At 36.2% G+C, this 25,179-nt stretch overlaps 1 protein-coding gene across 21 annotated transcripts in view; it reads left to right on the forward strand.

Moving 5' to 3' along the window:
• Positions 1-25,179, forward strand: part of BCAS3 (BCAS3 microtubule associated cell migration factor) — a 629,185-nt gene that overhangs the window by 283,418 nt on the left and 320,588 nt on the right. For all 21 annotated transcript variants that reach the window (XM_086686763.1, XM_086686762.1, XM_086686767.1 and 18 more), the window contains one exon: positions 9,532-9,682. In XM_086686763.1, coding sequence (XP_086542889.1) covers positions 9,532-9,682 — 151 coding nt within the window. The remainder of the gene's footprint in view (positions 1-9,531; positions 9,683-25,179) is intronic.

Raw genomic sequence — 25,179 nt, forward strand, 5'->3', positions numbered from 1 at the left:
AAGTCAGCCTTAGAATGGGAGAAGATATTTGCAAGTGACATATCCAATAAAGGGTTAGTATCCAAAATATATAAACAATTTATAAAACTCAACACCCCAAAAGTGAATAATCCAATAGAAAGTGGGAAAAAGAGGAATGCCTGGGTGGTTCAGTCAGTTAAGTGTCTGACTTCGGCTCAGGTCATGGTCTCATGGTTTGTGAGCCATCGGGCTATACACTGACACTGTGGAGCCTGCCTGTGATTCTCTTGTGCTCATTCTCTCTCAAAATAAATCAATAAACTTAAAAAAAATGGGCACAAGATATGAATAGACATTTTTCCAAAGAAGACATACAGACAGCTGAAAGACACATGAAAAGATGCTCAGCATCACTTATCATCAAGGAAATGCAAATCAAAACTACATTAAGACATCACCTCACAACTGTCAGAATGGCTAAAATCAACACCACAAGAAACAACAGGTGTTGGCGAGGATGTGGTGAAAGGGGAATCCCCTTACACTTTTGGTGGGAATGCAAACTGGTGCTGCCACTCTGGAAAACAGTGTGGTGGTTCCTCAAAAAGTTAAAACTAAAAGTTGTAGAACTACCCTACAACCCAGCAATTGCACTAGTAGGTATTTACCTAAAGAATACAAAAATACAGATACAAAGGGATACATGCACCCCAGTGTTTATAGCAGTGATTATCTACGGTAGCCAAATTATGGAAATAGCCCAAATGTCCATCAACTGATGAATGGGTAAAGAAAATGTGGTATATATACACAATGGGATATTACTCAGGCATTAAAAAGAATGAAATCTTGCCATTTGCGAAGATGTGCCTGGAGGTAGAGAGTATTATGCTAAGTGAAATAATTCAGGCAGAGAAAGACAAATACCATATGATTTCACTCATATGTGGAATTTAGGAAACAAAACAAATAAAAGAGGAGGGGAAAGAGAGAGAGAGAGAGAAAAACCAAGAAACAGATTCTTAACTATAGAGAACAAACTGGTAGTTATCAGAGGGGAGGTGGGCAGGGGAATAGGTTAAATAGGTGTTGGGGATTAAGGGGTGTACTTGTTGTGATGAGCACTGAGTGATGTATGGAAGTGTTGAATTGCTATATTGTACACCTGAAACTATTAAGCTATATGTTAACTAACTGAAATTTAAATACAAACTAAAAAAAATAATGTCTTTCAGGATGTCATTTAGAAATAAGATATTCATTCTGATCTCTTGGGGGGATTATTTGCTTTTTTTATATAAATTTGTCTTATTCAAATTAGTAAAAAAAGAGAGATCCTGGGAAGATGGCGGCGTAGGAGGACGCTGGGCTCACCGCGCCTCCTGCTGATCACTTAGATTCCACCTACACCTGCCTAAATAACCCAGAAAACCACCAGAAGACTAGCAGAACGGAGTCTCCAGAGCCAAGCGCAGACGAGAGGCCCACGGAAGAGGGTAGGAAGGGCAGAGAGGCGGTGCACGCTCCACGGACTGGCGGGAAGGAGCTTGGGCAGAGGGGCGGCCCGCCGGCCAAGCTTAGCCCCCGAGTCTGGCTTGCAAAAGCGGAAGGGCCGGACGAGTGTGTTCCGACAGCAAGCGGGACTTGACATCTGGAAGGTTATAAGCTAACAGCTCTGCTCGGAGAACGGGAGGGCTGGAGGACAACGAAGGAAGAGTTGTTGAGGCCCAGACGACAGAGCTCAGCTTGGTGGGGAACAAAGGCACTCACCAGCGCCATCTCCCTCACCCATCCCCCAGCCAAAATCCCAAAGGGAACCAGTTCCTGCCAGGGAACTTGCTTGCACTGCGCAAACACCCAACGCTGTGCTTCTGCGGATCCATCCCTCCTGCGGGTCTGACTCCCTCCTGGTGCCGCAGGGCCCCTCTCGAAGTGGATCTCCGAAGGAAAAGCCAGCTGAGCCTGCCCCTCTTGCCTCCGTGCACCTTGCCGATCCATCCCAGCTAATACGCCAGATCTCCAGCACCACAAGCCTGGCAGTGTGCAAGTAGCCCAGACGGGCCACGCCACCCCACAGTGAATCCCACCCCTAGGAGAGGGGAAGAGAAGGCACACACCAGTCTGACTGTGGCCCCAGCGGTGGGCTGGGGGCAGACATCAGGTCTGACTGAGGCCCCGCCCACCAACGCAAGTTATTCAAGACAGCACAGGGGAAGTGCCCCGCAGTCCCGCACCACTCCAGGGACTATCCAAAATGACGAAGCAGAAGAATTCCCCTCAGAAAAACGTCTAGGAAACAACAACGGCTAACGAACTAATCAAAAATGATTTAAACAATATAATAGAAAGTGAATTTAGAATAATAGTCATAAAATTAATCACTGGGCTTGAAAACAGTATAAAGGACAGCAGAGAATCTCTTGCTACAGAGATCAAGGGACTAAGGAACAGCCAGGAGGAGCTAAAAAATGCTATCAACGAGTTGCAAAATAAACTGGAGACAACTACGGCTCGGATTGAAGAGGCAGAGGAGAGAATAGAAGATAAAATTATGGAAAAAGAAGCTGAGAAAAAGATAAAAAAATCCAGGAGTATGAGGGGAAAATTAGAGAACTAAGTGATGCACTAAAGAGAAATAATATACGCATAATTGTTATTCCAGAGGAGGAAGAGAGAGGGAAAGGTGCTGAAGGTGTACTTGAAGAAATTATAGCTGAGAACTTCCCTGAACTGGGGAAGGAAAAAGGCACTGAAATCCAAGAGGCACAGAGAACTCCCTTCAGACGTAACTTGAATCGATCTTCTGTATGACATATCATAGTGATACTGGCAAAATACAAGGATAAAGAGAAAATTCTGAAAGCAGCAAGGGATAAACGTGCCCTCACATATAAAGGGAGACCTATAAGACTCGTGACTGATCTCTCTTTTGAAACTTGGCAGGCCAGAAAGAATTGGCACGATATCTTCAGTGTGCTAGACAGAAAAAATATGCAGCCGAGAATCCTTTATCCAGCAAGTCTGTCATTTAGAATAGAAGGAGAGATAAAGGTCTTCCCAAACAAACAAAAACTGAAGGAATTCGTCACCACTAAACCAGCCCTACATGAGATCCTAAGGGGGATCCTGTGAGACAAAGTACCAGAGACATCGCTACAAGCATGAAACCTACGGACATCACAATGACTCTAAACCCATATCTTTCTATAATAACACTGAATGTAAATGGATTAAATGCGCCAACCAAAAGACATAGGGTATCAGAATGGATAAAAAAAACAAGACCCATCTATTTGCTGTCTACAAGAGACTCATTTTAGACCTGAGGACACCTTCAGATTGAGAGTGAGGGGATGGAGAACTATTTATCATGCCACTGGAAGCCAAAAGAAAGCTGGAGTAGCCATACTTATATCAGACAAACTAGACTTTAAATTAAAGGCTGTCACAAGAGATGAAGAAGGGCATCATATAATAATCACAGGGTCTATCCATCAGGAAGAGCTAACAATTATAAATGCCTATGTGCCGAATACAGGAGCCCCCAAATATATAAAACAATTACTCACAAACATAAGCAACCTTATTGATAAGAATGTGGTAATTGCAGGGGACTTTAACACTCCACTTACAAATTAGTAAAAAAAAAAAATGCTTACTGTTTGCTGTTATTTATAAAATACAATATTTATTGTTAACCATTGAACTGGGGCAGATAACTTTTATAAGTTAAGAACAATTATTTGAAAATAACTTTGGGTCAATAAGGTGTTTTCTGTATGGAAGAGTTGTTGAGTTATAAACACTGGACTCGTTTTTATAACATGGAAAGTGTGGAAAATTTTCTGTAAAGTTTCTGTGTAAGTGCATGGATCACTATGAAACTACAGTAATCAACAGGGTGCCGGGGTCACTCAGTGACTTGAGTGTCCGACTCTTGATTTCGGCTCAGGTCATGATCTCACGGTTTGTGAGATCGAGCCCTGTGTCTGGCTCTGCTCTGACAGCACAGAGACTGCTTGGGATTCTGTCTCTCCTCTCTCTTTGCCCCTCTTTCCACTCATACAGGCTCACACGTGTGCTCTCTCTGTCTTAAAAAAAAAAAAAAACTACAGTAATCAAGAAAATGTAGTATTAGTGAAAGGATAGACACATGGATCAATGGAACAAAATCTAGAAATAGATGCACACGTGTATGGTCATTTGATTTTTGACAAAGATGAATAGGCAATTTAATGGAGAAAGGATCATCTTTCTAATGGTGATGAAACAAGTTGATATCCACTTTCAAAGCATGAACACAACCTCAACTCACACCTCAGTCCATATACAAAAAATAACTTAAAATGAATCATAGTCTGTTCTTGCCACTTCTGTTCAATATTGTACTGGCAGTTGTAACCAAGGCTTTTAGGCAATAAAATAAATAGAAGTCATCTGGACTGGAAAGGAAGAAGTAAAACTTTCTTCTTTGAGGATGACATGATCATGTATGTAGAAAATACTAAGGAATCCACAAGAAACTGAGATAAGTTCAGCAAAGATTATAGGATATAAGATCAATGTACAATAATTAATTGTATTTTTCTACATTGGCAATTAACAGTCTGAAAAGTGAAATTAAAAATAATTCTTTTTACAAGTTGCATCCAAAAGAATAAAATAGGACTAAATTTAACCAAAGAAGTATAAAACCTGTACCCTGAAATCTACAAAATAATGTTCAAAGAAATTAAAGAATACTTAAATAAATGAAAAGACATCTCATATTCTTGGCTTGGTAAGATGGCAGTAGTTCCTCAGCTGATCTACAGACTCATTGCAGTTCCAATCAGAATCCTAGCTGGCATCTTTGCAAATAAATGACAATGTTGGTGGAAGCAGCAGGTTTTGTTGAATACAGTGACATGAAACCACTGACTAAAAGAAATGAAATTCAATATTATTTTTCTCTATTTTTTTTTCTATCTTTAGTCCCTCTGAAAAACCATTATTTACTGGGACAGAGGTGCTTCACAATAATTTTTCCTTGGAAAAAGGTGACTGAACAGGGGTGCTAAGAATTTTGAAAATAAAAGCACATTTTTAGTGAATTCTGTGTGCATTTGGGTAGATGTTTGTGTAATGTCTATTTTAGAAGTTATGAGTTGTTTAGGAACCTAATTCCCAATATGACAGCATTTCAAAACATGGACATTCAGAAAAACACGTAAAATATTCTAAAATTTCTAATCCCATGTGGCTTGTATCTGAAGAGAACTTTGATAACATAATAACAATTTCTGTCTTTGTATTTCATAGCCTTCTCTCTATGAGATCTGTAACTAATTTGAATTTTGTAGCTGTAGGCCACAAGGTGGTGACACCAAATAATATAGAAATAATAAATGTCCAAGTGGGTGCTTCTGTTCCAGAATATAGTATGTTCCCTTTTGATATACTGTTCTCTTTCTTTTCAGTAATTATAATACGATTTCTTTTTGTGTTAAGAAAACAATCCTGAGAAACTTAACAGAAGACCATGGGGGAGGGGAAGAAAAAAAGTTAGAGACGGAGCCAAACCATAAGAGACTCTTAAAAACTGAGAATAAAATGAGGGTTGATGGGGGGGTGGGAGGGAGGGGAGGGTGGGTGATGGGCATTGAGGAGGGCACCTGTTGGGATGCGCACTGGGTGTTTGTTGTATGGAAACTAATTTGACAATAAATTTCATATTAAAAAAAAAAAAAAGAAAGCAATCCAAATTGGCATACCACTTCAGCTCACCAAAATTTAGCTCAAATTTGTCATTTGGTGAATATATCAAAAAATTACAGAGATCATGGATCCTGCCTTGTCTCAGGCTTCAGTTATCATAATACTGGAGTAATAGACATTATCAGTAATATAATATCATAAAATTTTTATCATTAATATCAGGGCACTGATTAAAAAATAAACAAAAAAATCCTAATATGTAAAGTTGCTATAAACTTCACTTAAACTTTGGAGATTTTGTTTTATTTGCTTTCATTTGTTTCATTTCATGTCATTGTTTTTTTTTTTAAAAATCACATTTCATACCTTAAAAAATTAACTGTATCATGTAACAAATGATATAAATTATATATATGAAGATAAAATACAAGACTTAAAATTTTTTAGATTGAATTTTTTGACCTTAGGTTAGGCAAATAGTTCATCAATTCAACACCACATATACTAAACAAATTCATGAGGTGGACTTTATGGGAAAAAATCTTTTGCTTATTGAAAGATCTGTAAGAAGACAAGTTACAGGGTGGTAGAACATATTTGAAAATTTACAAAAGGCTTATGTCCAGAATATATAAAGATCTTTTAAAATTTGAGAGTAAGATCTATAAATAATTCCTTACATTTGTAGCCTTTTGATTTTCAACAAGAGTGCCAGGACAATCTGTTGATGTGGGAAAGAAGAGTCTTTTCCGTGGAAAGACTGGAACAAGTGGATATCCAAAATTCACAGTAATGATATTGAACCCCTACTTCACACCATTTATAACAATTGATTCAAGATAGATCCAAGACCTAAATGTCAGAACTGAAAATATAAAGCTCTTAGAAGAAAATATAGGCATAAATCTTTGTGTCCCTGGATTTGGCAATGATTTCTTAGATATGACAATAAAAGTATAAGCAACTAAAGAAAAAATGGATACAGTAGACTTTATCAAAATTAAAAACTTTTATACTTTAAAGAACATCATGAAGAAGATGAGAAGACAACACATGTAATGGGACAAATATATTTATAAATAATATATTTGACCAGGGGCTTGTATCCAGAGAATATGATTAACTTATGACTGAACAGTAAAAAGACAATCCAATTTTTATTTTATTTACTTTTAATTTTCTAAAAATGTTTATTTTTGAGAGAGAGAGAGAGAGAGAGAGAGAGACATAGCACGAGTGGTGGAGGGGCAGAAAGAGAGGGAGACACAGAATTCAAAGCTGGCTCCAGGCTCAGAGCTGTCAGCACAGAGCATGACATGGGGCTCAAACTTATGAACCGTGAGATCATGACCTGAGCTGAAGTCGGGCGCTCAACCAAATGAGCCACCCAGGAGCCCCAGACGATCCAGTTTTTAAATGGGCAAATATTTCAGATTAGACATTTCTCCAAAGAAGATATACGAATTACCAAACTGCACATGAAAAAGATGTTTAACATCCTTAGTAATTAGGGAGATGCAAATCAAAACCACATAAGACACCACTTCATACCCACTAGGATGGCTAAAACAGGGGCGCCTGGGTGGCTCAGTCGGTTGAGCATCTGACTTCAGGTCAGGTTATACTGTCACAGTTCATGAGTTCAAGTCCCGTATCGGGCTCTGTGGTGATAGCTCAGAACCTGGATCCTGCTTCAGATTCCGTGTCTCCCTCTCGCTCTCTGCCCCTCCCCTGCTTGCCCTCTGCCTCTCCCTGTCTCTCAAAAATAAATAAACATTAAAAAAAATTAGGATGGCTAAAATAAGAGGTAGACAATAACAGTATTTTTGAAGATGTGGAGAAGTTGGAGCCCTTATACATTGGTGCAGCCACAGGTTGGCAGTTCATCAAAATGTTAAATACAGACTGAAATGTTCCACTTCTAGGTGTGTATACCCAAGAAAACTTGAGAACACATAAATGGATAAGTCAAATGTGGTACATCCATGCAATGGAATGCTATTTGGTTATAAAAAATAATGAACTACTGACATGTGGCACAACATGGATGAACCTTGAAAAGATACTAAGTCATAAAAGGCCACATTGTATATGATTCCATTTATGAGGCATCCAGAATAGGCAAAGCCATAGAATCAAAAAGGAGGTTCCTAGTTGTCAAAGGCTGAGAGGTGGGACAAAGGAGGAGTGATTGCCAATGGGTATGGGCTTTCTTTTTGGGTGATGAAAATATTCTGAAATTTGATAGTGGTCGTGGTTGTGCTACACTGTAGAATATACTAAACACCACAGAAGTGTGCATTTTAAAAGAGTGACTTTCACAACATATGAATTATATCTCAGCATAAATATTGACTCAGTTTTTAAAATGGGCACAAGATTTGAGCAGATACTTTATCAAAAAAGAAATATGGATAACAAGTATATGAACAAAAAAGTACTACATTGTATTATGCATTAGAGAAATCCAAATAAAGGCCAGAATAGCTAAAATCAAAAAGAATGACAATACTAAATGCTGGTGTGGATATGGAAGATCTGGAACTATGATACTTTACTGGTGAGAATGAGAAATGGTTCAGGTACTTTGTCAAACTGGCATTTTCTTATAATCTTAAAACATACAATTATTATGTCCATGCATACATTCATTTACTATGACCAGCAATTCCATTCTTAGATTATTTATCCAAAAAAGGAAGCTTATATTCATACAAAACCTGTACATAAATGTTTATAGCACCTTTATTCATTAATAGCCAAAAGCTGGAAACTTAATAGCCAAAAGCAGTGACTAGATAAACAAACTGAAGTATTCCATATAATTCCATCATACTCACGAATAAAAGGAAAGATCTGGGGTGCCCTGAGTGGCTTAGTTGATTAAGCATCTGACTCTTGATCTCAGCATTGTCAGTTCAAGCTCCACATTGGGCTCTGTGCTGGGAATGAAGCCCACTTAAAAAAAAGGGGGGGGAGGAGAGGGAAAGATCTGTTGATACTTTCAGGAAAATATAGAGTGGGTGAATCTCAGATGCTTATTGGCAAATGAAAGAAGCTGGACCCCATAAGCCCCATACTCTGATTTCATTTATAGGACATTCTGGAAAATACCATGGAGAGGGAGAAAAGATAAGTATGTGGGAGGAATTTGGCTTACTAGTGAGCTGAAAGTAATTATTCCCTCTGCAGATCAGATTTTATTTCACAGATGAGTTTGTTTTTCCTGGTTACTAGTGAGCCATAATGACTGTTCTTTTTATTTTTTATATTAATGCCCAGCATAAAATAAAGGGAAATGTGTTGATTTTTGTTTTTAAACTTTATGATGGAGGGTGGTAGATATTGGGAAGAAGGTTATGATTTTACCTATGACTTCTGTTACTCATCCTGTGTCTCCTATTCTCTGTGGATACTCATGACTCCTCTTTCTTCCACCCTCCCAGCTTTCACAGGCTGCTGTGGCTGGAATATTCTACCCACTTACTTTCAGCTTGTTTAGAGAATTGCTTCATGCCTCCTCTAGACTACCTTATATCTTCCTGTTTTGTTTTCTGTTACTATCCTATATTCCTTCATAAGATCATAAAATTATAATTAAATTTTATACTAATTATTTGTATAACCACTTAACATCCATCCATTTCTGTATCGTCCATTCCTCTATCCTCAAAGACTAAAATCTCTGTTTATAATCAAGTCATGCTTGGTGTTACCAGTATCCTTTGTTTTTTCCCATCCATATAACCATGATTCTTTTAGAATCAATTCTGCCTTTGATAACTTTCTTAAATGGTTAGTGGAGTGAGTGCAAATCACATGAGAGAAGGAAACATCTCTTGGTGATGCTTTTCTTTATTTTTCTTTTTGTAGGGAAACTAAACAGCCAAGACTCCTACAATAATTTTGCCAACAACAACCCTGGCAACCCTCGGCTCTCTCCTCTCCCCAGCTTGATGGTATTGATGCCTCTTGCACAAATCAAGCAACCAATGACATTGGGGACCATCACCAAACGAACAGGGTAAGGCCTTAGGCTTGCTACTTTTTACAATAGCTGCTTTAGAGGATTGGATACATAAAAATAAAACACATTTTCTTTGGGTCGTTTGAGTACGTTCTTCATTTCCAGCCCATGTGAGACTTAATGGCAGCAGAATAAGTACAAAGTATAGAACATGTACAAACATACTCAAATACAACCATGTGCACATACATTCATAGCAAAGACAAAGCAGTGACAAGTTGTGAAAACTAGTACTGGCTAATAAAAACCAGACCCATCTACTCAGTCTTATACTTGCTGCCTTGCGGCTTTGTCTGAAAGTACAGTTTCAGTTTCTTGCTTTTGTGGACATAATCTGTGTTTATGATGACCACCAGATTTTACCTGGCCCAAATACTAAGGAAAGAACTTTGTTAGATGACAACCATGTTTCTGAAACTTAAAGGAAAAAAAAAAAAACCTATATCGTGGTATAATTTACAAATAATAATCTGTCATTAGTGTTACGACAATGTGATATTATGGGTAGTTTTCAAAAGCCAGAGTCCTAAAATTTGGGCTTTACTCAAGATTGGTCATTAACATCCACAAAGACATTTGATGACTCACTTGATGTGTCTGTGCTTATTTTAGCTATTTAAAAACATTTTTAATTGCTACTGGTTAGGAATATAAAACTCACTTCTTTGAGTTCTTGAAAATAAAGTACTATATTTAAGATATCATTAGATGATCAGTCGCAAAATGATTCTGAAATTCCATTTGTACCAGAAAAATATGTATCTATAGGCAGATTACCTGTTTCATCAATAAGTAATTTTGAGATTGTTATCTAATTTGAAATGAAACAACTGTCTTAAATTTTGTCTGCAGGTAGCTCAGAGAAAACCCAATCCTAGCTTCAAACAATCCTCAGGGCCTTTCCAACAAAAGAAATAGATTATATTATTTGGCTACTATATCAATAGGTCTTAATATTTTTGTGCTGGATGGTAAAGTGTTTATAGAAGTCACTTTTGTGAGAAGAAATACTCATGCTCAGGGATAAGGCCTTTGAACTCCCGATTTCACCATAGCACAGAAATGGACCCTCTACCTGGTGGGATGGTATTCGTATACAAAGTGATCTTATTGCTGAATGCAGAAATAAAATGGAGTTTGTGGCATATTTGGGGAGGGGGAAGGAAAAATATACTTAGGTCCCAAATTAGGCATGTTATGATATAGATCATTGGGCCTGTATCCCTTTTTTTTTTTTTTTTAATTTATTTCAGCTTTTTAACTATGTTCAGTGATTTAAATAGAATGTTGGCTTCCCTTTCCTCTTTTAGTTTCTTTTTTTTTAAATAAGATAAGTAAAGGGTGCTTGGGTGGCTCAGTCAGTTAAGTGTCCGACATCGGCTCAGGATCTCGCTGTTTGTAAGTTTGAACCCCGCATCAGGCTCTGTGCGAACAGCTCAGAGCCTGGAGTCTACTTCTGATTCTGTGTCTCCCTCTCTCTCTGTCCCTCCCCTGTTTACTCTCTCTCTCTCTCTCAAAAATAAATAAGCATAAAAATATTTAAAATTACAGTAGCTATTAATAGGAAAGAGGTTATGAAGAGGTTATTTACTGTTCATTCATTTTTTCTTTTACTTTTCTGGGATGTAGAATCAAATAAAAATTAGACTAAATCTTGAATCATAGTTTTAAAGTTATTTTTTTTACTTATAGAAATCATCCATAATTGTACCTTTTTGATTCAACTGAGCATTGTACAATTCTGCAAAGTACTTATGAGTTTTTGTGTGTGTTTCCTGAATCCAAGTGAAAGAATACTCAAAACTGTTCTTCTTGAATTTAATTCTAGCTTTGTTTCTGGTGTTTATTGTTTTTAAAACTTACGAGCTATGCTATTTTTATAATGTAAAGAATTAGCTCCCTTTTTCAAATAAGCTTTTATAAGACAGTGACTGAGGTTCTATGCATGAAATCCTATTATATTAGAATTTAATTCAACATAGTTGTGAGGAGGAGTGGAAACTGAGCCTACTTTTGTATGTATTTGAAATTTTCCACAATAAAAAGTCTTTCCCACTCTTTCACACTCTCTCTTGCTGCTCTCTATTTCTCTGCCCTTAGATGGACAGAAACTATTAATCATCTGGTGTCTCCCTCCACTGCCATATTTTATGAACTTGGATAAATTCTGTTTCTTTTCTTTTTAAAAACTTAGTCACAATTCTTAGATTTTTAGATTGCATACGTTAGGCTCCCTTATATTATAGACAACTTAGTAATTATTTATTAATGAAATAACTTAAATGAATTTGAATTATGTGCTTTGGAATTAATATTAGTTCAAGGTACACACGTTGCATTGTTGTCTTGGTTTTTTATCTCAGTTCCCAGACGATTATATTTTTGCTGAGTTTTTAAATTCTTTTTAGCATGTCCTGTGTTGAAGTGTTTAAAGAGAATATTTGTCCTACAACGAATACTTGGTTTGTAATTTTTAAAATTTTCGGAGGATTCAGATTTACAAAAAAAAGTTATAAGACCAGTAAAATGAATTCCCATTTTCCCCAAATGTTGACAATCCAATATTTTTGCCTTATCATTCACATTCTGTCACTCTGCCCATACATGTATGCACACGTGTGCATACACACACACATACAAACACACACACACACACCATATTTTTCTTAAATTGTTTCAAAGTAGAGTTAGTAATTCCTTATTCCTACAAATTTCAATATATAACTTCTACAGACAAGGATATTCTCTTACATAACTATAGTACAGTTATCAAAAGAAGAGATTTTAAAACTCACTATTGGTCTTTTTCATAGAGTTGTCTGTAATGACTTCTCTACTTGTGGCAGAGCCATTAGTGTAGCACACATTATTACCCTGCCCATTATTTTCCGCTCTCCCCACCTGCTGTTCTTTTTTTCCCCACCCCTCCTGCTATTTTCTCTGGCTTCCTATTAACACAGATCACAGTGACCTATAAACACTTTGATAATAGTATTAATAACTTATAGTTGGCTCTTCTTATGAGACTTAATACCCTAAGCCACTTTTTTTTTTTAGTGTTTATTTATTTATTTTTGAGAGAGAGATTGAGATTGAGAAGTGGGGCTTAAACTCACGAACTGTGAGATCATGACCTAAGCTGAAAGCAAGAGTTGGATGCTTAACTGACTTGAGCCACCCAGACACCCCCTCTAATCCATTTTCTGAAGGGTTTGTTGATTATATCCAGAAATTGCTATAGTGTAATTTCCTTATAATTTTTATTCTAAGTCACCCCAACATTTGTTCATAGAATTTTTAGAATACAATTTATGGTTTTATTACCTTAAAATTTGGCATTTTCACTGAAATACATGTATTTTGCCTTACCAAAAGTAATATTTGTTTTATGAGAAAAAAAAATTCCCTTAATTTCCATTTTTTATATATGCTGAGATTTGAACCAAATCCCATACATCTCATATCATTAGATTTCATCCCATTAGATTTTAAAAGCTATATTTATTTCATTTTTATTAACATTTTTTTTACTATGACCAAGTCTCATGACTGTAGTTAGCTAATTTGCATTATTTCCATTAAATTTTGTTACATTTACTGAGAATTTTGCTTGCTATATTAAGGTTACCAGAGTGATGAGCAAATGGGATTTTCATTTTCCAGGTCTCTTTTCATTCTAGAAATTCTCATTTACTCTAACTTTGCTTCTATGAAATGCCTTTGGTAGCATTTTAAAAATAAAACTAACAAGAAGTATTTGACATAGAATATGTAGAAATAAAGCACAGAGCTGACTCATTTATAGACATGTAAGTTTTGTGACTACTTCCAGTATACCTGATAATATATCTAATAAAATTATGTACTTACCTAGGCTACATCAACCTTTATTTACTCCATGTCCTAGATATTTGGCAAAAAGTCAAAATAAGCACAAAAAGTTGTATTTCTAGCACAGAGATTTTTTAAGGATTGCCTAGGATCCTATACTAGAATATTCAAATTGAGATAGAAGCCTCAGTTCAAACCTTGAGGGGATAAAACGTGTGCTTACCATATTTCACATCTGCCCTCTTATTTTTGGAAATATATATCCCTGGAAGCCTGTGCAATGTCAGGGACCATCTGTCTTACTTCAAGACATACACAAGGCCAGTAGAACTGCAAATGGCAAAAGACAGATGTATTTACACCTTCATGTTCTGTACCTTGAAGCAGCACTTGGAGGAAATAAAGCCCATTTTGGCAACAGCTGTTGCTTAACCTGACTACAGTATACATTGATGAAGGCAAAACAAGTGCTAGAAATCACTTGGCTCAATAATCATTCATTCAAACAGGGTCCATTTTCTTCCAGTATAAGACTGGAGAACTGGAAAAACCTCTATCATGTTTTGTGACACATAAATAAGAATAGTTCTCATCTCTTAAAGTGAAACTGGGTACTAAGGAATTGCTCATTTTTTTGAAGTGTTAAGTATTAATAGTAGGGATTTATTAAGTAGCATTTCATAGATGTTTGGTTGAATTACTGAATCAAGTAAGTGATAATTGTTTGTTTGAATGCTTCCTATGTAAAATTTACTAAATAGATAATTTTTCATCAGTATGCCTAATTTTATGTGCATTAAATCTAAAGTTATTAACCTATACATATCATTGTCCAGGGACAAATAGAGAGCAGCAAATTTCTAAAAGAGATCAGAGTAATTTCATGGGAATAAAAAATACAGATATTGGTAATGAAGTTACTTCCTTACTCTTAACTAACAGTGAAGTAAACATGAGATGATTTGTTGTCTTTCATGTTTCCTTTGTCTTAAGTGAAGAAGCTTCTTGTTCTTTTCCCTTCTCCTGTCTTTATATTTATTCATGTCTTTGTGAGCAATTTGAAGTGTGTATTAAGAACCTAAAGCCCGACACTGTAGAAATAGGTTAATGTAGTCAAAGGATATTGACTTAGAATCTGATGCCTTGACTTCTCAGTTGGCTCTGCTACGTATTACCATTGTGTCCTAGATAAGTTTCTTCATCTGAAGAATATAAGTTTATGTATTTGGATTATCATCTTTTAGCTGTACATTGTGTGAGTTCCTACCAGGACTTTGGTTCCATTCCCTAATTTCTAAGCCTCACTCATTGTCAAGGTATAGGCCAGTAATAAGAGCTTCATTTAGAAAGCATAGATGATTGTTCTTATTTAGAAATGGAAATATTTAATAGCATTTATTTGATTATCTCAAATTTGTAGACAAATCTGCCACAGAGGTTGCTAAGTGGGTAAATGACATTGGCCTACAGTAGGCCTTGCAGAAAGGTCCATTCCTTCCTTGGTTATCTAAAGTTTGCCTGAGCCCCAAACCTTATATGCTAAGTTCTGAGAATTAAATGGGAAAGATTTGGAGAAAGGCTCACCAGATACTGTAGCAGATGGTAATTCTCCACTTCCCAGCCTTGTCTTATATAGGTGTTAGTTTTTGATAACTAAAGTTATAAATGTTTGGTTCCAAATATGAAATAACAGATAATGTATTCTCATTAGAATGGATATGGATATATCTGCATGTACAATATACTTACCACAGTTCGAGTTTACAATTTTCATGCTCCATCAGTAGAGTATTTAAAATATACCATGGCTTGTTCCATTTTACCATAAATCTGTGGATTTTTTAGTTTTTGAATTAAGTCTACTATTAAAAATCAACAGTGGTAACTTTATACAGAAATTTGATAGTCTGTGCTATTCCAGTCTCTTCTGAAACATCTGGTAGAATTTTAACATTATCTAATGTTTTTCTAATGAAAATCTTGAGTTTGTAATTTAAATTTGCATGTTGAGTATATCTCAGATAGTGAACCTGTCTGTTTCAGCTTCAGTTTGCCCTGTAGATCAAGAATTTGAGAGCCAACAGTGCCATGGGTGTCTTTATTATGGAGTGGTTAAAATTAAATTAATGAAAAGTTATAAGTAACACTGGAAAAATTGACACAAGGACTAATTTTGCTCATATGTATGTGAGAATTGTAAGTCCATTTCTGTAGCTCTTTAACAGAGGATATACAGAATGTAACAGAGTCATTTAAGTTCCTAGGATATATTGGTAGAGGATACGTCTTTACTTTACAATTTTACACATACTATTTTCTCTACATTTAACATTTATATGAGCTTATTTTTTTTTCAGTTTTTTAAAGACATAATTGACATGTATCTCACTATATAAGTTTAAGGTGTGTAGTGTGATAGTTTGATTTACACATATAGTGGAATGATTACCATAATAGGTTCAGCTAACATCCATCTTCTACTGATACAATAAAAAGAAAAGAAAAAAGAAAAGAAAAAAGGAAACACTTTTTCCTTGTGATGAGAATTCTTAGGATTTACTCTCTTAACAGCTTTCTTATATGTCATACCACAGAATTAGCTATGGCCATCATGTTGTACATCACATCCCTAGTACTGATTTATTTTATAACTGAAACTTTGTACCTTTTGACCACCTTCCTCCAACTCTCCCTTCTCTTACCTTCTGCATCTGCGAACCACAAATCTGATCTCTTTTTCTGAGTTTTTCTTTTAAAGATTTATCTTAAGATAAATAAGATCATACAGTATTTGTCTTTCTTTGACGTATTTCACTTAGCATACCTTCAAGGTCTTTCCATGTTGTTTGAAATGGTCAGATTTCTTCATATTTTTATGGCTGTATAATATTCCACTATAATATATAATATATTAAATAGTAAATATAGTTAATATATATGTAATATATAATATAATATATATAATATATACATATACACATCACAACATTTTTATCTATCCATTCATCTATCCATCAATGGACACTCAGGTTGTTTCCATGTCTTGGCTGTTGTAAATAATGCTAGGAACATGAGGATGTAGATATCTTTTTGTGTTTGTATTTTTATTTCCTTTGGTCATATTCCCAGAAATGGAATTGCTGGATCATAAGGGTAGTTCTATTTTTAACTTTTTGAGGATTTCCCCCCCTCTACTGTTTTCCATAGTGGCTATACCAGTTTACACCAACAATGCACAAGGGTTCCCTTTTCTCCACATCCATGGCAGCATTTCTATCTCTTGTCATGTTTACTTTATTTATTTATTTTTTTTTTTAAATTTTTTTTTTTCAACGTTTATTTATTTTTGGGACAGAGAGAGACAGAGCATGAATGGGGGAGGGGCAGAGAGAGAGGGAGACACAGAATCGGAAACAGGCTCCAGGCTCTGAGCCATCAGCCCAGAGCCTGACGCGGGGCTCGAACTCACGGACCGCGAGATCGTGACCTGGCTGAAGTCGGACGCTTAACCGACTGCGCCACCCAGGTGCCCCCGTTGTCATGTTTACTTTAAATTTTAATTAGTTAACATACAGGAAATATTGGTTTCAGGAGTAGAATTCAGTGATTCATTACTTACATGCAACACCCAGTACTCATCACAGCAAGTGCTCTCCTTAATACCTATCACCCATCCAGCCTATCCTCCACCCACCTCCTTCCATCAACCCTCAGTTTGTTCTCTATTGTTTTTACTTAATTTAAAAAAATTTTTAATGTTTATTTTTGAGAGAGAGACAGAGAGTGAGTGAGGGAGGGGGAGAGAGAAAGGGAGACACAGAATCCGAAGTAGGCTCCAGGCTCTGAGCTGTCATCACAGAGCCCAGTGTGGGGCTTGAACTCATGGAACTGTGAGATCATGACCTGAGCTGAAGTTGGGTGCTTAACTGACTGAGCCACCTAGGTGCCCCTCAAAATTTTTTTTAATGTTTGTTTGTTTGTTTGTTTGTTTATTTATTTATTTATTTATTTATTTTTAACCTTTATTTATTTTTGAGACAGAGAGAGACAGAGCATGAATGGGGGAGGGTCAGAGAGAGAGACACACAGAATCTGAAATAGGCTCCAGGCTCTGAGCTGTCAGCACAGAGCCTGACATGGGGCTCGAACTCACGGACTGCGAGATCACGACCTGAGCCGAAGTTGGACGCTTAACCGACTGAGCCACCCAGGCGCCCCAATGTTTATTTATTTTTGAGAGAGAGAGAGAGAGGCAGAGACAGAGGGTGAGTGGGGGAGGGGCAGAGAGAGCCAGAGGCACAGAATCCTAGCTGTCAGCACAGAGCCTGTTGTGGGGCTTGAACCCACAAACCGTGAGATCATGACTTGAGCTAAAGTCAGATGCTTAACCAACTGAGCCACCCAGGCACCCGTGTTCTCTATTGTTAAGAGTCTCCTGTGGTTTGTTTCCCTCTCTCCTCCCCCACTCTCACTTCCCATATGTTCATCTGTTTGGTTTCTTAAATTCCACATATGAGTGAAATCATGTTTTTTGTCTTTCTCTGATTGACTTATTTCGCTTAGCATAATACATTCTAGTTCCATCCACATCATTGCAAATGGCAAGATTTCATTCTTTTTGATGGCTGAATAATATTCTGTCATATACATATATGTATATATGTATATATGTATATATATGTATATGTGTGTGTGTGTGTGTGTGTGTGTGTCTGTGTGTATACAAACACATTTATATGTGTGTATATACACCCACATCTTTGTCCATTCATCAGTCAATGGAAATTTGGGCTCTCTCTGTAGTTTGGCTGTTTATCTCTTGTCTTTTTGATGGTGGCATGTTTACGGGTATGAGGTGACGTCTCATTTTGCTTTTAATTTGCACTTCCCTAATCACTACTGATGTTGGGCACCTTTTCATGAACATGTTGGCTTTTTGTATATCTTATTTGGGAAAATGTTTATTCAAGTCATTTGCCCATCTTTTAATTGGGTTGTTTTTTGCCATTGAATGCATGTGTTCTTTATATATTTAGGATATTAAGCCCTTATTAGATAGATGATTTGAAAATATTTTTCCCATTCTGTATTCTGTAGGTTGTCTTTTCACTTTGTTCGTGGTTTGTTTTGACGTGCAGAAGCTTTTTAATTTATTTTTAATTTTGTTGCTTGTGCTTTAAGTGTCATCTTTTAAAAATTACTACTAAGATCCATGTCAAGGAGATTTTGTTTCTGTATTTTCTTCTAGGAGTTTCATGATTTCAGGTCTTACATTTAAATCTTTGATCCATTTTGAGTTAATTTTTGTGACTGGTATAGGATTTGGGTCCAGTTTCATTCTTTACATGTGAATATCCAATTATCCAAGTACCATTTATTGAAGAGACTGCATTTTTTCTATTGAGCATTCTTGGTCCCCTTGTCAAATATTAGTGGACCATGTATGTTTGCGATTCTTTTCCATTGGTCTATTTGTTTTTATGCCAATACCATACTGTTTTGATGACTATAGCTTTATAGTATAATTTGATGTCAGGAAGTGTGATGCCTCCTGCTTTTGTTCTCCTTTTTTAGGATTTTTTTTGGCTATTTGGGGTCTTTTGTGGTTCCATATAAATTTTAGGGAAGTTTTTTTCTATTTCTTTTTTTTTTTTTTTTTTAATTTTTTTTTCAACGTTTATTTATTTTTGGGACAGAGAGAGACAGAGCATGAACGGGCGAGGGGCAGAGAGAGAGGGAGACACAGAATCGGAAACAGGCTCCAGGCTCTGAGCCATCAGCCCAGAGCCCGACGCGGGGCTCGAACTCACGGACCGCGAGATCGTGACCTGGCTGAAGTCGGACGCTTAACCGACTGCGCCACCCAGGCGCCCCAGTTTTTTTCTATTTCTATAAAAAATGCCATTGGAACCTTGATAGGGATTGCATTGAATTTGTAGATGGCTTTTGGTAGTATTGACATTTTAACATTAATTCTCACAGTACATGACCACAGGATACCTTTTCATTTATTTGTGTCTTTTTTGATTTCATTCATCAATGTCTCATAGTTTTCAGAGTAGAGATCTTTCATCTTCTTAGTTATATTTATTCCTAAGTGTTTTATTGTTTTTGGTGCTATTGTAAATGGGATTGAATCCCTTGTTTGTTTTTCAGAAAATTTTTTATTAGTGTATAGAGACACTACTGATTTTTATATGTTAATTTTGTATCTATATAGATCTAACAGTTCTTTGGTTAAGTCTTTAGGGTTTTCTATAAATAAAATTATGTCATCTGCAAATAGAGACAGTTTTCTTTCTTTCTTTCTTTCTTTCTTTCTTTCTTTCTTTCTTTCTTTCTTTCTTTTTTTTTTTTTTTTTTTTTTTTTTCCGATTCTGCTTTCTTGCCTGATTGCTTTAGCTAGGATTTCCTGTACTATATTGAAAAAGAGTGGTGAGAGTGGGTGCCATTGTCTTGTTCCTGATCTTAGAGGAAAAGCTTTCCATCTTTCACCATTGGGTATGATGTTAGCTGTGCTTGTTTTATATGGCCTTTATGTTGAGATATATTCCTTCTTTGCCTGATTTGTTAAGAGTTTTTATTATGGATGCGTTTTAAATTTTGTCAAATGCTTTTTCTGTGTCTGCTAGATGATCATATGATTTTTTTTCATTCTACTAATGTGATGTATCACATTGATTGGTTTGTGTATGTTGAATCATCCTTGCCATCCCCAGAATGAATTTCACTTGATCATGGTGAATGATCCTTATAGTGTGCTGCTGAATTTGGTTTGCTGATGTTTTATTGAGAATTTTTCCATTTATATTCATTTTGAATATTGGCCTATAGTTTTTTTGTTGTTGTTGTTTTTTGTTTTTTGTTTTCCTAGTGGTGTCTTTTTCTGGTTTTGGTATCAGGATTATGCTAGCTTTGCAAAATGAGTTTGGGAGTGTTCCATCCACTTTGATTTTTTGGAAGAGTTTAAGAGTTGGTGTTTTTTCCTGCTTTCTCCTCTAGGGTTTTGATGGTTTCCTGTCTCACATTCAGGTCCTTTATCCATTTTGAGTTTATTTTTGTGAATGGTGTAAGAAAGTGATCTAGTTTCATACTTCTACAAGTTGTTGTCCAGCTCTCCTAGCACCATTTGTTAAAGAGACTGTCTTTTTTCCATTGGATATTCTTTCCTGCTTTGTCAAAGATTAGTTGGCCATACTTTGGTGGGTCTAATTCTGGAGTTTCTATTCTATTCCATTGGTCTATGTGTCTGTTTTTGTGCCAATACCATGCTGTCTTGGTGATTACAGCTTTGTAGTAGAGGCTAAAGTCTGCCTCCCACTTTGGTCTTCTTCTTCAAAATTACTTTGGCTATTCGGGGTCTTTTGTGGTTCCATACAAATTTTAGGATTGCTTGTTCTAGCTTCGAGAAGAATGCTGGTGCAATTTTGATTGGGATTGCATCGAATGTGTAGATAGCTTTGGGTAGTATGGACATTTTAACAATATTTATTCTTCCAATCCATGAGCATGGCATGTTTTTCCATTTCTTTATATCTTCTTCAATTTCCTTCATAAGCTTTCTATAGTTTTCAGCATACAGATCTTTTACATCTTTGGTTAGGTTTATTCCTAGGTATTTTACGCTTCTTGGTGCAATTGTGAATGGGATCAGTTTCTTCATGTGTCTTTCTGTTGCTTCATTGTAAGTGTATAAGAATGCAACTGATTTCTGTACATTGATTTTGTATCCTGCGACTTGGCTGAATTCATGTATCAGTTCTAGCAGACTTTTGGTGGGGTCTTTCGGGTTTTTCATGTATAATATCATGTCATCTGCAAAAAGTGAAAGCATGACTTCATCTTTGCCAATTTGGATGCCTTCGATTTCCTTTTGTTGTCTGATTGCTGATGTTAGAGCTTCCACACAATGGAATACTACGTGGCAATTAGAAAGAATGAAATATGGCCTTTTGTAACAATGTGGATGGAACTGGAGAGTGTTATGCTAAGTGAAATAAGTCATACAGAGAAAGACAGATACCATATGTTTTGACTCTTATGTGGATCCTGAGAAACTTAACACAAGACCATGGGGGAGGGGAAGGAAAAAAAAAAGTTAGAGGGGGGGGAGCCAAAACTTAAGAGACTCTTAAAAAATGAGAACAAACTGAAGGTTGATGGGGGGTGGGAGGGAGGGGAGAGCAGGTGATGGGTATTGAGGAGGGCACCTGTTGGGATGAGCACTGGGTGTTGTATGGAAACCAATTTGACAATAAATTTCATATTTAAAAAAAAGAGTTGGTGTTAATTCTTTAAAAGTTTTGGTAAAATTTACCAGTGAAGCCATCTAGTCCTATGCTTTTCTTTGTTAGGAGATTGTTGATTACTGATTCAATATCCTTACTAATAATTGTTCTGTTTAGATTTTCTATTTCTTATTTAGTCTTGGTAAGTTGTATATTTCTAAGGTTTTTTTCCTTTTCTTTTAGATTGTCCAGTTTGTTGGCATATAGTTGTCCATAATATGGGCTCATTCTGATGTCTGTTATACAATAGTGTCTGAATTTTCATAAGACCTGAGCAATTGAGAAATAGGACTTTCAGAGTATATTTATAGAATTTTTCTCTTAGACTCCAGTTAATTCTTTAAAGATGATTGAACCATTTATACCTTTCAGCGCTAAAGTTGGGTTATGGAACACTTCAGTGCATTCAAAATAAAATCTAGTTTTACTTTTTCCTTGCATTTAAAAAAATCTTGGTGTGCCTGGGTGGCTCAGTCGGTTAAATATCTGACTTCGGCTCAGGTCATAATCTCACGGCTAGTGGGTTTGAGCCCCGTGTCAGGCTCTGTGCTGACAGCTCAGAGCCTGGAGCTTGCTTTGGATTCTGTGTGTCTCCCTCTGTCTCTACCCCTTTCCTACTCACACACTGTCTCTGTTATTCTCTTAAAATAAATTAACATAAAAAAAAACCTTCATGTTTGCCTTGCTTTCAGCTAGTAACACCAAAGCTTTTGTTTTATTATGTGACATTCAGCCAAATGAATCAGTGTTTAAAAACTTATATAGCATTTATTATGATATAAAACACAATTCCTTCTTGGTTTCTGAGAATCTCTGGAAGAAACCCGTTGAGAACCAATGGTCAAGTCCCTTCACGTTGCACTATAAATAAGTATATAAAAAATATTTCTGGATTTTTCATCTCTTGGCCAGTCCTGATGTTTTTGAATCAGAATTCAGCTTAAAAAGGACATAACTGTGACAAAGTGAATAGATTTTGTATGGCAGGATTGTTAAACCTGTTGAAACTTAATAGTGTTGAGAAAACACAGAAATTCTTAATATCTGAACATCATAATTTGAGTTGCATATGTTAATATAAACCATTTTATTCAACATACACTCCCACTCACATACTCTCTTCTTCCTCCTAACTATCCTCATATAAAACTACAAATGTGGGATTTTGAAAGGGGAGGGGAAGTCATAGGCAAAGACAGCTGGATCATGGACTTGTCCTTTGTGACTTTATATTTTCATTCTTTTGCTACTGAGGAAAGATGAAGCAGGCACATTTCAAAAGAACAGCTGACACTACCCATACAAAGTCAGTAATTACGTCAGTCACTCTAATTCTTTGGAGTTTGTGGCTCTTCTTTTACATGTATGTGGCAGAGGTCCAGTTTGTAAGAGTGGGTAAGAAGTGGGTAAGTGTAAATGGGGAACATGCCAAGTGTATATGAGAGTGGGTCCTCATTCAGTTTCTCTAGCCCTCTATTTTCTCCTTGAGCTGTGTTAGCCAATGGATCCTTATTTGGTTGAAGGAGGGTTGCTTTTAACTCACACAATTGGGTTATGTTTTGAACAGTGAGAACCATATTGTCTTTAAATTTGACATTGCTGCTGCTTTGTACCGGCCTGTTTACTACAGTGTCTGGAGAGTTAACAGTCATTTTAGGATTGTGGGGAAAGAAATGGTTGTTGAAATCTTTTGTTAATAACATACACTGCTATTGCCTAGAAAGGAAAATTTAGGAGATTTTTTTTAAGCTTGTGTTTAATTTGTTTGGCAAATTCATGTTTCCTTTTTATATATATGGAAACTTTAACCTAGGAAAGGGTATTTGCTGGCTCTACAGGTGGGGAGCATCAACTGGTCTTTTGAAGTGTAGAAACTTTAAAGTTTTGTTTCAATTTTGTTGGGTTGTTTTTTGGTATCAGTAGAGAAGCCTTTTAAGTCATGAAGGAGTAGGATGAAACTTTCAAATGTTTTACAGTGACTTAGCTGTAGTCTGATATTTAGAATAAGATGGGACACTGTCCAGTGTTGATATAATATATACACTGAAGAGCGACTCATGTCTAGATGTTCCCAATGGTCAGCGCATGTGTCAGAATCATTTGAACTGTTTGTTATTTCACGTGCCTTGCCTAATGAAACTCAAAGGAAGTTGGGTACTGTATGCTAACAATAACCTTTTCATTTTGGAAGTATTTGTGGGCATATAGAAACATATCGAAGCTTCCATTTTCTGATAATTTCTGCAGGGCGTTATTGTGTTACTGAGATTGGAGTCTTCAAGTGGTCTGAGTTATTTAAATGGGTGTTTGGTTTGTCGGAGTGCAGGGTGAGCTCCAGTAACATTTTGTTTCTGATACAATTTGTGAATCATGCAATCAGATAAGGGGATTGTGACTATTTTTCATTAATGATATAGAATAAAATAAAATGTAACTTTGCTACTACTGGTTCTGCAAACAAGCAGCTTTGGTATGACCTGGGAGCTTGTTAGAAATACAGAATCTAGGGCCTCACCCAGACCTACCCTGTCAGAATGTGCATTAATTTTCCTTGTAACTAAATCCCGACATTAATGTTTATAAAACATTGAAATATAAGATAGTAAATTTGATTACAGACAAAAAATACATTCATTCAATTATTGTTTCAATTTATGTGCATTCATGTACACATCAGCCTGAACCTTAAAATGTATTTTATGGGTCTCAGTTAAAAAAGTTTGAAAATCCAACGTTTTAATGTGGATAATGACATCATATCTTTTGGTTGTGTCTTATTAACTATGAGAGAGATTTACTTTGCATTGACACCATTTCTAAAGTTTCTTTTCTTTCTCTTTGATATCCCAGTTCTTCCAACTCACTTTTCTCTGATTAGTATCTCTAATCAGAGATACTTACCTTTCTGTTCTTCTCTTTGTTTCTTCTGTGCATCAGTCCTGAGAATTGTACTCATTGTTGTGAAAACATTTTACCCAAGTTTCTTTTTGTGAAACTCAATTCACAGGCAGATTAATGCTAATCATTTGGCAGAAATTTTTATTTTTATAATCTTCTTAACACCAAAGTTGAAGAAGAATATCCAGGTTTTGCCAGTGTGCTTTCTTTCTCAATTTATGTCTTACTTCCAAATGTCAGATACTACAGCAACACTTTTTTTGGATATAGTTAAATCAGCCAATCTTCTTTGTATGCAAATATGTGTAGCATGTCTGAAATGGCTGTGAACAGAATATTAATGAGTATGTGTAACAATGAAATTGGACTTTGTATCCCCAGTTGTATTCAAAAGAAACAATTGTGGCTTTACAGTATTCAAACCTAACCCAATGCAGGCTGGGTAGAAGAAGCCAATCTCTATCACTATTAAGAGAA

This window comes from Puma concolor, chromosome E1 (assembly GCF_028749965.1).
Source record: "Puma concolor isolate L17-30 chromosome E1, mPumCon1.1.hap2, whole genome shotgun sequence".
Taxonomy (NCBI): Eukaryota; Metazoa; Chordata; class Mammalia; order Carnivora; family Felidae; genus Puma; species Puma concolor.